This window comes from Ctenopharyngodon idella, chromosome 3 (genome assembly GCF_019924925.1).
Source record: "Ctenopharyngodon idella isolate HZGC_01 chromosome 3, HZGC01, whole genome shotgun sequence".
NCBI lineage: Eukaryota > Metazoa > Chordata > Actinopteri > Cypriniformes > Xenocyprididae > Ctenopharyngodon > Ctenopharyngodon idella.
This window is the reverse complement of record NC_067222.1, coordinates 13,726,928-13,740,882: the sequence shown is the minus strand read 5'-3', so window position 1 is coordinate 13,740,882 and position 13,955 is coordinate 13,726,928. Positions and strand designations below refer to the sequence as shown.

Genomic DNA, 13,955 nt, shown 5'->3' with positions numbered 1-13,955 from the left:
GCCATCATGTCGGCGCCAATTTGCTGATGTACAAACTCACTGCGCGGGGCAAAGGGAGGCGCGAAGCCAGCTTCAGCAGCTTGTAACATGATAGCCTGTCTCATCTTGGCCGCGTCGCTCGGCACACAGCGTGGATCTGCCGCGGGTCCGTGTGTCCATAAGCACTCGCCTTTCCCCCTTATGATCTCCTCCGGCATCTCTTGTTTCACTTTCGGCCGCGCCCCGTAATCCATCTCTACGGTGAATGATGATATTGTGCGTTAAAGTCCGTCACTTCTGACACCAAATGTAGTGTTTCGCTACTAGAACCACTTCTTATTAAATTAACACTGTTGAACATCTTCACATTAACTAGTGTCTTCCTGCATTCGTAAGCTAGAACCACTTCTTATTAAATTAACACTGTTGAACATCTTCACATTAACTAGTGTCTTCCTGCATTCATAATGACATTACACTGCCCCCCCAAGCAAAAGCTTGCAAGGGCATGGGGGGTTGGGACATGGGAAACAGTGGGAAGTCCAAGGGAAGTGGCTGAATGTGGGGTGGTTTGAACTGGGGACCCAAGAGCAGCAGGTGTGTGGGGCACAGGAATGGGGTCAACGTTGTTTTGTGAAGCTGGGGGGGAGGGCTTTCTCTTTCAAAAGAGACTATCAGGTTACCTCGATATGGGGCCAGCCTGTCTCTGTGCAGGGCTACCTTCCTGCTTCTAGGTGGCATCTGCACCCTATACACTACCTCTCCCACCCTCTCTAGAACCAAGCAGGGCCCCACCAAGTGGCAATCAAGCTTTGGGGAGCGTTCTCTTTTCTTTTTTGGGCTGTACACCCATACTGACTCACCAGCCTGGAAGTCCCTTCCCTTGCTCCTAACATCATAGTTCCTCTTTTGTCTCATGCCAGCCTTTCCCAATTGATCCCTGGCAAACGCATGGGCTGTTTCCATCCGATCCTGCAACTGCCTTGCATACTCTGGTCCAGCTGGTACAGCCGGCGTGTCAGGAGGCTTCCCGAATGACAACTCTGAGGGGGTCCGAAGCTCACGCCCCAACATAAGCAAAGCAGGTGTGCACAGTGTGGAGTCCTGTACTGCAGATCTGTAGGCCATAAGAATGAAAGGAAGGTGGGTATCCCAGTCCCGCTGATGGTCAGCAGTAAGGATGGCTAGCTGCTGGGCCAAGGTCCTGATAAATCTTTCAACAAGGCCGTCACTTTGGGGGTGCAGAGGTGTTGTACGTGTTTTCTCCATGCCGAACCATTCACACAGGGCCGCAAACAGCTTGGATTCAAAATTCCTCCCCTGATCACTATGAATAACTTCTGCCATACCAAACCTGCTGAACATCCCCTCCACCAGAGCATCTGACACCGTCTCTGCTTCCTGGTTTGGTATCGCATAGGCCTAGCTGTGTGGTATCGCATGTGCCTAGCTGGATGCTGAAATCATGATTTAGAGTCGGATTGGCAGGGAAGACGAGAAGCTCAGTCTTTGCCAGGTTGAGCTGTAGATGATGTTCCTTCATCCATGCCGAGATGTCCGCCAGACAGCTTGACATTCGTGCAGCTACTGTGGGATCATCTGGTTGGAATGAAAGGAAGAGTTGTGTGTCATCAGCATAGCAATGGTAGGAGAAACCATGTGCCTGAATGATGGGACCAAGTGATGTAGTGTAAATGGAGAAGAGGAGGGGTCTAAGCACTGAACCCTGAGGAACCCCTGTGGTCAGTTGATGAGCTTTGGATACCTCCCCTCTCCAGGCAACCCTGAAAGACCTTCCTGTGAGATAGGATTCAAACCAGAGAAGTGGAGTACCTGTGATGCCAAGTGATGAGAGGGTGGACAGAAGGATCTGATGATTCACCGTGTCAAAGGCAGCAGATAGATCAAGCAGAATGAGAACTGATGATTTGGAACTAGCCTTTGCAATTCACAAGGATTCAGTAACCGGCAGTAGTGCAGTCTCAGTCGAGTGGCCACTCTTGAAACCAGATTGATTGACGTCCAATTGGTTGCTCTGTGAGAGGAAAGATGACAGCTGGTTGAAAACAACTCGTTCAATTGTTTTTGCTATGAATGGTAGGAGAGAAACAGGCCTGTAGCTGTCTACAAGAGACGTGTTTAATGTGGGTTTTTTAAGCAGTGGGGTTACCCGAGCCTGCTTGAATGTGTTAGGGAAAGTGCCAGTGTGGAGAGATGTGTTGATAATGTGTGTAAGTGCTGGTAGAAGTGTAGGAGCGATGGCTTGTAGAAGGTGTGAGGGGATGGGATCTAGAGGGCGGGTGGTGGGATGGCTGGAGAGGAGAAGTTTGGATACTTCTGTCTCAGTGAGGGGAGAGAATAAAGAAAGGAGGTGTGCGGCTGTGTGTGATTGGTCTGAGTTCCTGTCTGTGTGGAGCGGAGAACTGACTGCTGATGGTAGCTGTTTTGTCAGTGAAAAAATTAGCAAAATTATCAGCAGTTAGAGCATGAGCAGTTATCAGCATGAGCCTTGGCCCAGAGAAAACGCCTGCGCTTCTGGATCATGTTTAGATATGGCTTCTTTTTTGACCTATAGAGTTTTAGCCAGCAACGGTGAATGGCACGGTGGATTGTGTTCACCGACAATGTTTTCTGGAAGTATTCCTGAGCCCATGTTGTGATTTCCATTACAGTAGCATTCCTGTATGTGATGCAGTGCCGTCTAAGGGCCCGAAGATCACGGGCATCCAGTATGGTTTTCCGGCCTTGACCCTTACGCACAGAGATTGTTCCAGATTCTCTGAATCTTTGGATGATATTATGCACTGTAGATGATGATAACTTCAAACTCTTTGCAATTTTTCTCTGAGAAACTCCTTTCTGATATTGCTCCACTATTTTTCGCCGCAGCATTGAGGGAATTGGTGATCCTCTGCCCATCTTGACTTCTGAGAGACACTGCCACTCTGAGAGGCTCTTTTTATACCCAATCATGTTGCCAGTTGACCTAATAAGTTGCAAATTGGTCCTCCAGCTGTTCCTTATATGTACATTTAACTTTTCATGCCTCTTATTGCTACCTGTCCCAACTTTTTTGGAATGTGTAGCTCTCATGAAATCCAAAATGAGCCAATATTTGGCATGACATTTCAAAATGTCTTACTTTCAACATTTGATATATTTTATTCACAATAGAATATAGATAACATAAGTTTATGAGATTTGTAAATTATTGCATTCCTTTTTTATTCACAATTTGTACAGTGTCCCAACTTTTTTGGAATCGGGTTTGTACTTACTACAATACTTACTACAATACGTATTTTAGCCGCTAAATAAACATAATTCAAATTTAGACATTTTAATTGCTATGGAAAGCTTGTAGAATAGAACTAAAACATTTCATTGTGAATATACTGCAGGTTTGCTCATTTCACAACTTAGTTCCATATAGTTTCATATCACCAGGTGTTAAACTGAATCCTGATTCACAGTGCATCATGTTTTTTCCACATTAAAATGTTCTGTCAATGAAATGCATCATTTTGTGGGAAAAAAGATCGAGAATGTTTCCTAATAATATGAAAAAAAAAAAAAAAAAAAAATACTTCACTTTAGGATTTAATAAAGTCTCTTTGAATTTTTTTACCAACTGAGCAAGCAATTAAGAAATGACAGAACAATCACAGCATTGTATATATCTCTGATTATCCACATAACAATAATATTCCTCATACTTTTGACAATTATGTCTTCTTCATATAAATATTTGTAAATAAATCCTGCATTAGTAACTTTAGTTTTGTAGTTGATCAATTAACCACTTGTAATTCAATTTTAACATTTTAATTGTTGTGGAAAGCTTGTAGAATTAAACTAAAACCTTGTGAAAGTGCTGCAGGGAAGCTAATATCACTGTCTCATCATGTTTCTATTTATATAGAGCATTGTGTGTTTTGCAGAAAAAAGATAAAGAAGGTTTACATGCATTAATTCATGCATGTCTAAAACATAAACACAAACCTAACTCTCAATAAATGTGTTTTAAAAATAATATTGTCTGGTTAAAGTTATGCAGGCTATCAAATGAGAAAGTAATAGGCAATGACAAAATAATCACAACTGAAACTTTTATTATGCCACCACAGATACATTTATACAAGTTATCTTATCAAACGAACTGAAAGAAAATCAAAATCAAAACAGTTGTAGCCCATACTAGTTTTTGCACTAAAATTCCCATTGGCGAAAAACACAAAAAAGGAAACTCATGAATATTCATGTAAGCTCCGCCCAGTGTCACCGAAAATCTCAGACACCGAATATTTCAAAACACCGGATTGAAACCCTCTACTGTTAATAATTCACTGCAGTAAATTTTACATGGTCCATGTTTACATTACAGTATGAAATTATTCATAAAATGTCCTCTTTTGTATAAATGGTAATGAAATTACAGTTTGTTTTTCACAATTGCTAGGACACATTTCTCAATACAGGTCATTTTTTCATAACTCTTCACACAGTTCTCCTGACCAACTTTCAGCTTCACAGCAGATAATTTCATGTTCAAAATGCACTAAATCTACCAAAACACTTAATTCATGACTCAAATCAGCTCATTCTTCCAGAACACTAGCAAAGTTTTGAGTTCATCACTCAATAAAACACAGATCTAAAAAACATGATGTAGACAAAAACATGACCTAACAAACTGATGTTGTGCTCACTGTGTGAAGAGTTTTGAAAATTAACACTTGGTTAAGTGTTCAACTACAGTTCAGCATTAGCTGCGGTTGATCTAATTTTTTTGATAGTATTTCCTTGTCTTAGCTTTGGAATATATTTCAGCACAGTATTACTGTAGAAATGTAGGAAATCTCTTTTGCAGATCTTTCAGTGGTGACTGTGTCTGAGTCAGAAAAGAAATCATGCATGCAAAAATGTGTTAAATTGATATTACACTTGTGTGTGTCCCACTTTATCATATCTTAGGGACAAATTTGTGCAATATAAGGAACTTTGCACAATACTATCATTGTCCAATAACTGTGTGTGTTTCTCAGGTTTCTCTGCTCTACACATAATAATGATGATTCTCTGTGTTTCTGCGTCTGGATCTGCTCTTCTGCTCTGCTGTCTGATCTACTGCAGATCATCTACTAAAGGTACAATTATAACATATTCTGATTTACAGTGATTCAGTGGAAAATACATCTTAACCTAAAAAAATAATAACCATCATCATAATAATTAGTGTTTATTGAGTGTGTAAATCAAACTTCTTGACTAGAAAAAATCAAGAAGTCAAAGGTTTGTTAGTGTGATAGATGACGAGTTTAATTCATTTGAGTTATCATTAGTTATTAATATTTTGACAAATACAACACCAAGATGAGATAAGACATGCGTTATAAAACATTAAAGTAATTTCTGGTAGCAGCTGTTAAAGTATTGTTGAATTTATATCATCAAATTTGGAGTGTCCTGAAGCTTTGTGTTACTAGTAGCTGAAAACTATAGCAAAATCTAGTACCTTTAGACAGATCGCTCATCAGAGTTGTGTACGGTAACGGAAAAAAAAATTGTTAGATGACTCTATTTTCTTTGTTTGAATATTTTTGTGAAGTGTGTTTTTCTGGTTCAGATGGCATTAATCAGCGTCATTTTTTTCTGATTCTTCACTGACTCTAGATTCATGAATAAACCGCTAGTGTTTACAAATGATTATGGTCATGTGTTTCTGGCAATGTCCCAATAATCTCATCACAAAATATTTGCACCTGTATAGTGTGATTAAAACAACCTGACAGAGGTTGATAGTGGGGTTATTTTGTCTCAACATTTGAAATGAAATGCCTTTTCCTTTTCAGGCTTGATTGTGCAAAATACTTTAAGCGGTAATTTTCTGGGAGGTTCAGTGGTTTTGCCCTGTCATGTTCCTCCAAACTTACTAACTGATGATCTGAAGGTGGAATGGAGAAGAACAGACTCAGGGACTTTAGTTCATCTGTATGAAGATGGTGAGAGTCGAGCAGAGAAACAGCAGCAGGATTATCAAGACAGAGCTCATTTCTTTACTGATCACATTAAACATGGAAACTTCTCTCTCCGTCTGGACAATCTGAGAGCTGAAGATAAAGGAGAATACACATGTACAGTTTACAGCAAGAGGGATTGTGTGTTTTCAGCCAAGACAAATTTGGATCTGAGTAAGTAAACAGACAAAAATGAATCAAACTCAACTCTTAAAGGGACAGTTCACCCAAAAATGAAAATTTGATGTTTATCTGCTTACCCCCAGGGCATCCAAGATGTAGGTGACTTTGTTTCTTCAGTAGAACACAAATGATGATTTTTAACTCCAACCATTGCCGTCTGTCAGTCGTATAATGCATGTCAGTGGGAACTTATTCTATGAGAGTAAAAAAAAACGTGCACAGACAAATCCAAATTAGACCCTGCGGCTCATGATGACACATCGATGTCCTAAGACACGAACCAAAACCAAACAGTATTTATATCATTTTTTACCTCTAAAACACCACTATGTCCAACTGCCTTGCGCATGGCATCCGGTGCGTGAGGTGTGTACGCGCTCTGGCATAGTTTAAAGGATTAGTCCACTTTCAAATAAAATGTTCCTGATAATTTACTCACCCCCATGTCATCCAAGATGTTCATGTCTTTCTTTCTTCAGTCGAAAAGAAATGAAGGTTTTTGATGAAAACATTCCAGGATTATTCTCCTTATTTGGTTGTTAAGTCTGACGTCACGCTGCAGTGCTTCCGGGTCCAAACGCTCTATCTCATGCCACAAGAAAACAACAAAATGGTGCTAATATACACACACGATGTGGTGTAAAACTTCCAAAAAATTATAATCATAACCTTTATCTCTATACCAAAATTCCAGGTGGCCAGACAGTGATTCATCTTTTATAAATCGTTAAAATATTAATGTTTGTGAGCATGGAGACTGTTGTGTACACTGTAAGTATTTTAAATGTTTAACTTTAAAATGTTAAATGTTTCATATGAATAAATAGCGTTCATAAACGGCCGTGGAGATGCTATTCTCAAGTGAAACGAGTCGAGGCTTGGACCCAGAAACGGCGTTCCTTACGTCATGACTTAACAAGCGGATAGTGGACTTCAATGGCCTCCAAACGGTTGAAGGTCAAAATGACAGTTTCAGTGCAGCTTCAAAGGGCTTTAAATGATACCAGATGAGGAATAAGGGTCTTATCTAGAGAAACCATCGCTCATTTTCGAAACAAATACAACTGTATATGCTTTATATAAACATATAATCGCCTTGTACGTGCTTCCGCTTTCCGTATTCTTCAAAAAGCTTACGCTGTATGTCCTACGCCGTCCGTTCTACTTACGGAACGAACGCGGCACCAGTACAATGGCTGCCTCGTGCGTGTGTCCGTTAAGTCCACGAGACTGTAGGAGTATGAGGTTTCTGTGGAACAAAAGTGGGCATTTCTGTATTTGTGGGTGTTTTCAAACTGGTGGGTGTTTATAAATCATGAAAATGATCCCCTTCACCCTTCACCCGAAAAACTGAAAAAAATATATTTTTTGTTGTATTTTGCATATTAAACCAAATCAATTAATTAATAGCAAGTTGTGAATGATGGACTAGCTGTTATGCAAGTGAGTTTTGAGTTTTGTGTTAAAGTTAGTTTTTTTCTTTTGTATTAGTAGTTTTTCCACATTAAAACATGTTTCTATTCCTTTATAGAGTTCGATATGTCTGGTAAACTCATTCCTCTGGGAGGTTCAGTGATTTTGCCCTGTCAGGTTGACAAAAGCTTGTTACAGGAGAGTCTGAAGGTGGAATGGAGAAGAACAGACTCAGACACTTTAGTTCATCTGTATGAAGATGGTGAGAGTCGAGCAGAGGAACAGCACAAGGATTATCACAAAAGAGCTCAGTTCTCAAATAAGAAGATTGAAGATGGAAACTTCTCCCTCTGTCTGAAAAAACTGAGAGCTGAAGATGAAGGGGTTTACAGATGTAAAGTTTACAAGGACCAGGATTGTGTGTTTTCAACTGATGCAGAGTTGAAACTGGGTAAGAGTAAAAAAAAAAAAAAAAACTGCTGTTGTAGCCCTGATCAATATATGATTTTGATGAAGCATTATAGTTACAATAAAAATATGATGCATTTCAGTGATAAATATAATTGTCTGGGCTGGTCATATATTATTAATTATATACATTGAACGAGCACCAACTACATCTGAACATGTATTTATATGCTTTATCAGCTGGAGCTGGGTTTATAAAGGTGAGTGTCCATGGAAAGTAAATTCCCACTAAATTGAAAAGAAATCCTGAAATTATAATATAAAAGCTATTAGCAGATAATGTCAAAAAATCCCAATTTGTGGAAGGAGTTATTGTGCTTTTGGCCTGTGAGAGTCATGTCTATTCTCAGCACAAACTCAGTCTGTTAATTTGTAGTTTGGTAGATATATTTCCCCAGCAGATGCTCTCTCTGTAGTAAATAGTCCTAATCAATCTGTGTTGGTGCACAACATAATACCAGACAGAAATCCTCTTTCGCTTTACTTGAATTATTTTGCCAACTCATTCATGCCTAGATAATAGTGCATGCTTGCACAGAAAAGCCAGACCTCCTTCACCCTGTCCACTGACTCTGTGTTTATGGTGTATAGAGTATCACTGCGCTGAAGATGTACTGCTCTTGAAACTGGTCCCCTAGTCTCACATGACTACAACTTTGACTAAACCACAAAAGACCATAATCTGCCTCATTCTGACCCAGAACATGGTCATATATATTTATGCTGTGAGTATTTCACTTCAAAACAGTTCACATTCATTTTAATTATTAAAAATTTGAAAATCACCTTTTAGATTTAATTTCCAAAATATTAATTCTGTTTAAAAATACAACCTATAATATTCGACTGGCAATTTTCAGTCCATTTTATTTCGCTTTACAAATTCACTTCCACAAATTCAGTGGTTCAAATTCGACAGAAAATTCAACATTTCACATCTGGGAACTGCAGGAAAAGCAGTAGAGTGCCGATGCATGATCTCCATCTGCTGTTAGTCGACCTCACCAGCAGGTGGTGCAAGCAAGTGTTAACAAAGACTAGAGCAACAGTTAGTAAGTCATTCATTCACAAAAACAGATTTACAGAAATAGAGCAAGCAGTAAGTGAATGTGTGATGATTATCAGGGGCAGAAGATAAAGACACAAAAGCTGTGTTTTCACGATTACTTTCCCTGTGTATAGACTGCATGAATATGTTGGAAGTAAAATCTAAAAGGTGAATATGAATCTTCAAATTTTTAATAATGTGAAAATGTGTGTGAACTGTTTTGAATTGAAATATTCACAGCATAAATATATACAAGCATGTTGAATTTCAGCCTATAAAAATGCAAGCCCTAAAATACAATGCATTAAAATACAAGCACGGTTAATGCCATGCATATTTTTTTCAACCAGCTTTTTATTTCAAATACATTTGGCATTAATAAACTTCCATACATTATACCACAATTATAGACTGGTGTGGAAAATAGTCATTTGGAGACTCAAGTTACAAGCAACACAAATACAGAACAGAAAATAAGTACAGACTATTTCACAAATATAACTCAGAAAATGAATCAAAAGAATCAGTTCTGGCTGTGGATATCTAGTTTAACTGCTATTAAAGTGCCTTGAACAAACTCTGATTATCTTTAAAAGATCTGATGTCATCATCCAGTGATTTTCTTCAAAAGTGCTTGATGGTGATTTTCTCAGACGGGCTGATTTAAAAAAAAAACAAAAAAAAACAAAAAACAAAAAAAAACATATGCACACAAAATTAGATAACATTTTCTCAAGTCTTTTGAATCTGATTGGCTATCTTTGCACAACTTCCAGAAGTAAGAACACACAGGATAAGACGACGTGAATGTTTGATGATCAGTCTTTGTGAGGATCAGACCTCAGTTCTCTCTCTGCTGTAATAACATGTAATGGGGTCCTTGAATCTTCTGTGCTTAACCCTTAATAAATGTTTGGGCTTTTAATGCAATTTTGTTTTTTTTAAGGGCTGTTTAATGAAATAAATAAATATATATATATATATATATATATATATATATATATATATATATATATATAAATTACACAAAAAATGCCTCCTTGACATTTCACATAAATGTTTCATATTCAGGATTGACTGTGGAACCTTCCCATCACACAACTGTTCCTCTGGGATCTTCAGTGGTTCTGCCCTGTTATGATGACAGACTCTCTACAATGAACGGTCTGAAGGTGGAATGGAGAAAAAAGGACTTAAAGGATCTGGTTCATCTGTATGAAGATGGTGAGAGTCGAGCAGAGAAACAGCACAAGGATTATCATGACAGAGCTCATTTCTTTACTGATCAGATTCAACACAGAAACTTCTCTCTCCGTCTGGACAATCTGAGAGCTGAAGATGAGGGAGAATACACATGTACAGTTCACAGTGGATTATCTTGGAATCGCAGGGAATTTTCAACCAAGATAAAGTTGGTACTAAAACTACTGGGTAAGTCAACAGAAGAGAAAAAGACCTACTCTTCTATCCTTAAACAGTACACAAACAAAAATAGTGCTAAATAGCACCAGCAGTGGTTCATTGGCTCATAATCATAGGGGAACCTCTTTAAGTGCTATATAACACCTATCTTTAAAGGTGATATACAGCACCTTTGTCATATGGCGCTATGTAGAACTATAAGAGGTGCCATTTATCACCAGCAGTGGTTCATTGGCTTGTAATCATAGGGGAACCTTTTTTGGTACTATAGCACCTATTCTTAAAGAAGCTTTCTAGCACATTTGTCAAATTAGAGGTGCCATATATTGTTTTATGAGCTAGCAGGGCCCATTATAATGCCAGATACTACTATAGACGAGTCAATATGCTTCTAAATGACACGTTTACTTAAAAGATGAATGATAATTAATAATTTCTTACCAAATCATGACTTTAGAGATTCAAAATCCTGTACTAAATGCTTACTGAGAAACAAAATACAAATACACTTTCAAAACCTTTAAATGTATTTCTTTCAGCAGTAAATAACCTCAGTGCTGACAAGTCAGGGAATATACATGTACAACATCACAATATACTCCCCTTTTATACACATACAAAATAATGCAACAAGCTTGAAATATGTACATTTTTGAAGAAGACAATAGTCCTGTTTTTACATACATTATTTAGTTTATTTGGAAAATCTATAGTCTTTTAATAAGATAAGATAGTGCTTAAAGGCTGCGGGGAGGATCATCCCATGCAGTATGACCACACTGTGCTCATGTTGGATGGCCAGTTAATCACAGAGGAGAGCGAGGACCTCTCATCCGTCTGTGTGTATATTTTACATTAGGAATCCAATCCAGTATCCTAAAGGACTGAAAAAGACACTGACCTTTTTGGAGCGTGTTGTTTTGAATTGAAGGATGCAGTCAGACTTCCTGTCATTGAGTGTAAAATGAGTGTACAACTCAATCTATGAGTAGACTTTCAGAGTCAATATTCTCTCTTGCTCTCTTTCTTCCAGTTTTAGTTCCAGTTTCTATATTGTATTTGAAATCCTGAAGGACTTACAAAAATGTTAGTGCGCTGTTGACAGTGAAAGATACTGCAGGACTTCAGAGCATAACTGTTTGCAAGTGGTTGTATTAGCAATTTTCAGTAATTTCACTCACTCATTAATCTAATGTTACGAAGATCACAGATTTTCCAAATAAAGCACACACAGGAGGAGGCCCAGTGCCATCGAGAGGTCCTCGCTCTCCTCTGAGATTAACTGGCCGTCATACTGCATGGGATGATCCTCCCCGCAGCCTTTAGGCACTATCTCAGGTGTTGGGATGTCAGGAGGGCTGGTCTGAGCATGGCCCTGGAGGAGAGGGGATAATAGCATTAACCATCTTCACATATTAATTTGAAAGGCAAACCTTATAAGTTAAATTAATTTGCCTCTGGCGAAGCATCATTACTGTTCTCTTGTATACTTATTATTCCACACAAAAGTTTGGCACACTACTCCTCCTGCAGCGTTTGTCCTAGACCCATGAATGAGGTGTCAAATCGACCGGCTCATTGAGGAGAGGTGTGCTGTGACTTTTCTAAGCACCTATGATGTTCGCACAGCGGACAAAAAAGCAGCCAAAAAAGTCCCATAGACTTACATTGAAAAATTCAAATTCACGAACATTCCGTCACTGTCACTTTCTCACACACACACACACACACACACTCACACACACTCACTCACACACACACAAGCAGGGCCTGAGGAACCCTCTCTTTCTCTCTCTTTCTCTCTGTCTCTTTCTCTTTCACTCATTTGACATCTTATCAAGCAGCCAATAAGTAATGACCTAAAATCTTCATCATAACCACACCCTAGCAACCACTTACAGCACCCTAGCAACCACCCCATAGACTTAACATTGATAATAGATGAGAGGGATAAAATGAATCAGAGCATCATAGAGACATGTGAGTTTGGCTCTTTTGATTTGGGCAGACATGCAGTCTATTAGTTTAAGCCTGCTAACTGTCTAGCCTTGCCCTAGCAACCATTTAGAGCACCCTAGCAACCCAAACCCAAAGAAGGATATTTTCAAATCTGAACATCATAGGGTTGGTTTATATCATTCATACTGACAAGCAGCCTCTGGAGTATCATCACTGGCAGCTGCCAAGCCAATCCCTAGCAACCAAACAGAGACATGGCGGTTGGCTCTTTTGACTCATGCTAGCAAACTGGACTTCCAACATGCTACACATGCTAGCAGTGAATAGCTACATGCTAATAGTGACTAGTTAAGTGCTAAATCAGGTTAAAAACATGCTAAGAACTTTATAAAAACTCCATAGAAACCATCTGTGACAACTAGCAACCACATAACAATACCCTAACAACCACCCAGGTTACCATAGTAACTGCCTAGCAACCACTCAGAACACCCTAGCAACCACCCAGAACACCTTAGCAATTGCCTAGAAACACCCTAGCAACCGAGTGTTGAATTTTGCCACTGCAAGCACCATTCACATTTTCTTCAGGAAATGTACGTTCTAGTTTTTAACTACTGTTGTACAACTGCTCAAATACTTTTGGCCATTAACTAAAAAATGAATGTAATTTTCTCTTCACATTAATAGGATAGTTTGTGTAGACCAACTACAAACAAACAAACAAACAAACTAAAAAAACTAATGTTTGCATTGAAATCATTTGCATAACAAGATGTGCAGTAAGTGTAGTGCTTTGATTAGATTGTGCTTCACACACTGTAGTCAACAGTTCATGGCTCACCTCAGCTTCAGACAGCAACCCGGGTCCACCTTGAGCAGAATAGCTGCTTCCAACTGTAGGCCTTTAAACAAAATAACATTATTAGGTTAACATAACATGGGATGCTTTTACCCAATACCTTTTTTTTTGTTGTTTTTTAAACATTCATTACTGTGTTTAAAGCCCAAAGTATAGTTCAGTTTTTACGCGTATACTCTTAGTCAAACGCACAGCCTTGCAAACTATACTTCATTTGACTCGTACACGTAGACAGGCATTCGCTCCCTACATAAAAGTTACAAAAACTCATAGAAGTCCTACAAGCACAGCGGAAAGGCTAGCCGTGACAGTGACGGTGGTGTCTTCAAAGAGAGCGCCTTCAGATCCAGACTGCTGGAGGGAAAGCTAGGAACACCAACACCAACTACTCTGCCAGGCACTGATGTCACGGCCCCCTTTTCGAGAAAATCGGAACAATGGCTATGGAGTTCGAAAAAGTAATTTTTTTTTCAGAAAATTCAAAATGGAGGGAAAATTTTCATGACAGAAAATGACGTCATGTGGTGCAATTAAATCGCCTTGAGCCAAGGAATTTTGTTTCTAGCCCTTACAGTTAAAAAGTTATTAGCGTAAATGTGAGTGC

The 13,955-nt window shown here is 38.9% G+C and overlaps 2 protein-coding genes across 2 annotated transcripts in view; both read left to right on the top strand.

The window, feature by feature from the left end:
* The window catches only part of LOC127509874 (uncharacterized), a 196,512-nt gene that overhangs the window by 52,746 nt on the left and 129,811 nt on the right, over positions 1-13,955 (top strand). The gene's annotated exons all lie outside the window — the stretch shown is intronic.
* LOC127509873 (uncharacterized) overlaps positions 1-13,955 on the top strand; it is a 90,642-nt gene that overhangs the window by 45,734 nt on the left and 30,953 nt on the right. Inside the window, exons 4-7 of the mRNA XM_051889077.1 lie at positions 5,025-5,126; positions 5,832-6,170; positions 7,711-8,043; positions 10,180-10,539. Of these exons, the coding sequence (XP_051745037.1) occupies positions 5,025-5,126; positions 5,832-6,170; positions 7,711-8,043; positions 10,180-10,539 (1,134 nt within the window). The remainder of the gene's footprint in view (positions 1-5,024; positions 5,127-5,831; positions 6,171-7,710; positions 8,044-10,179; positions 10,540-13,955) is intronic.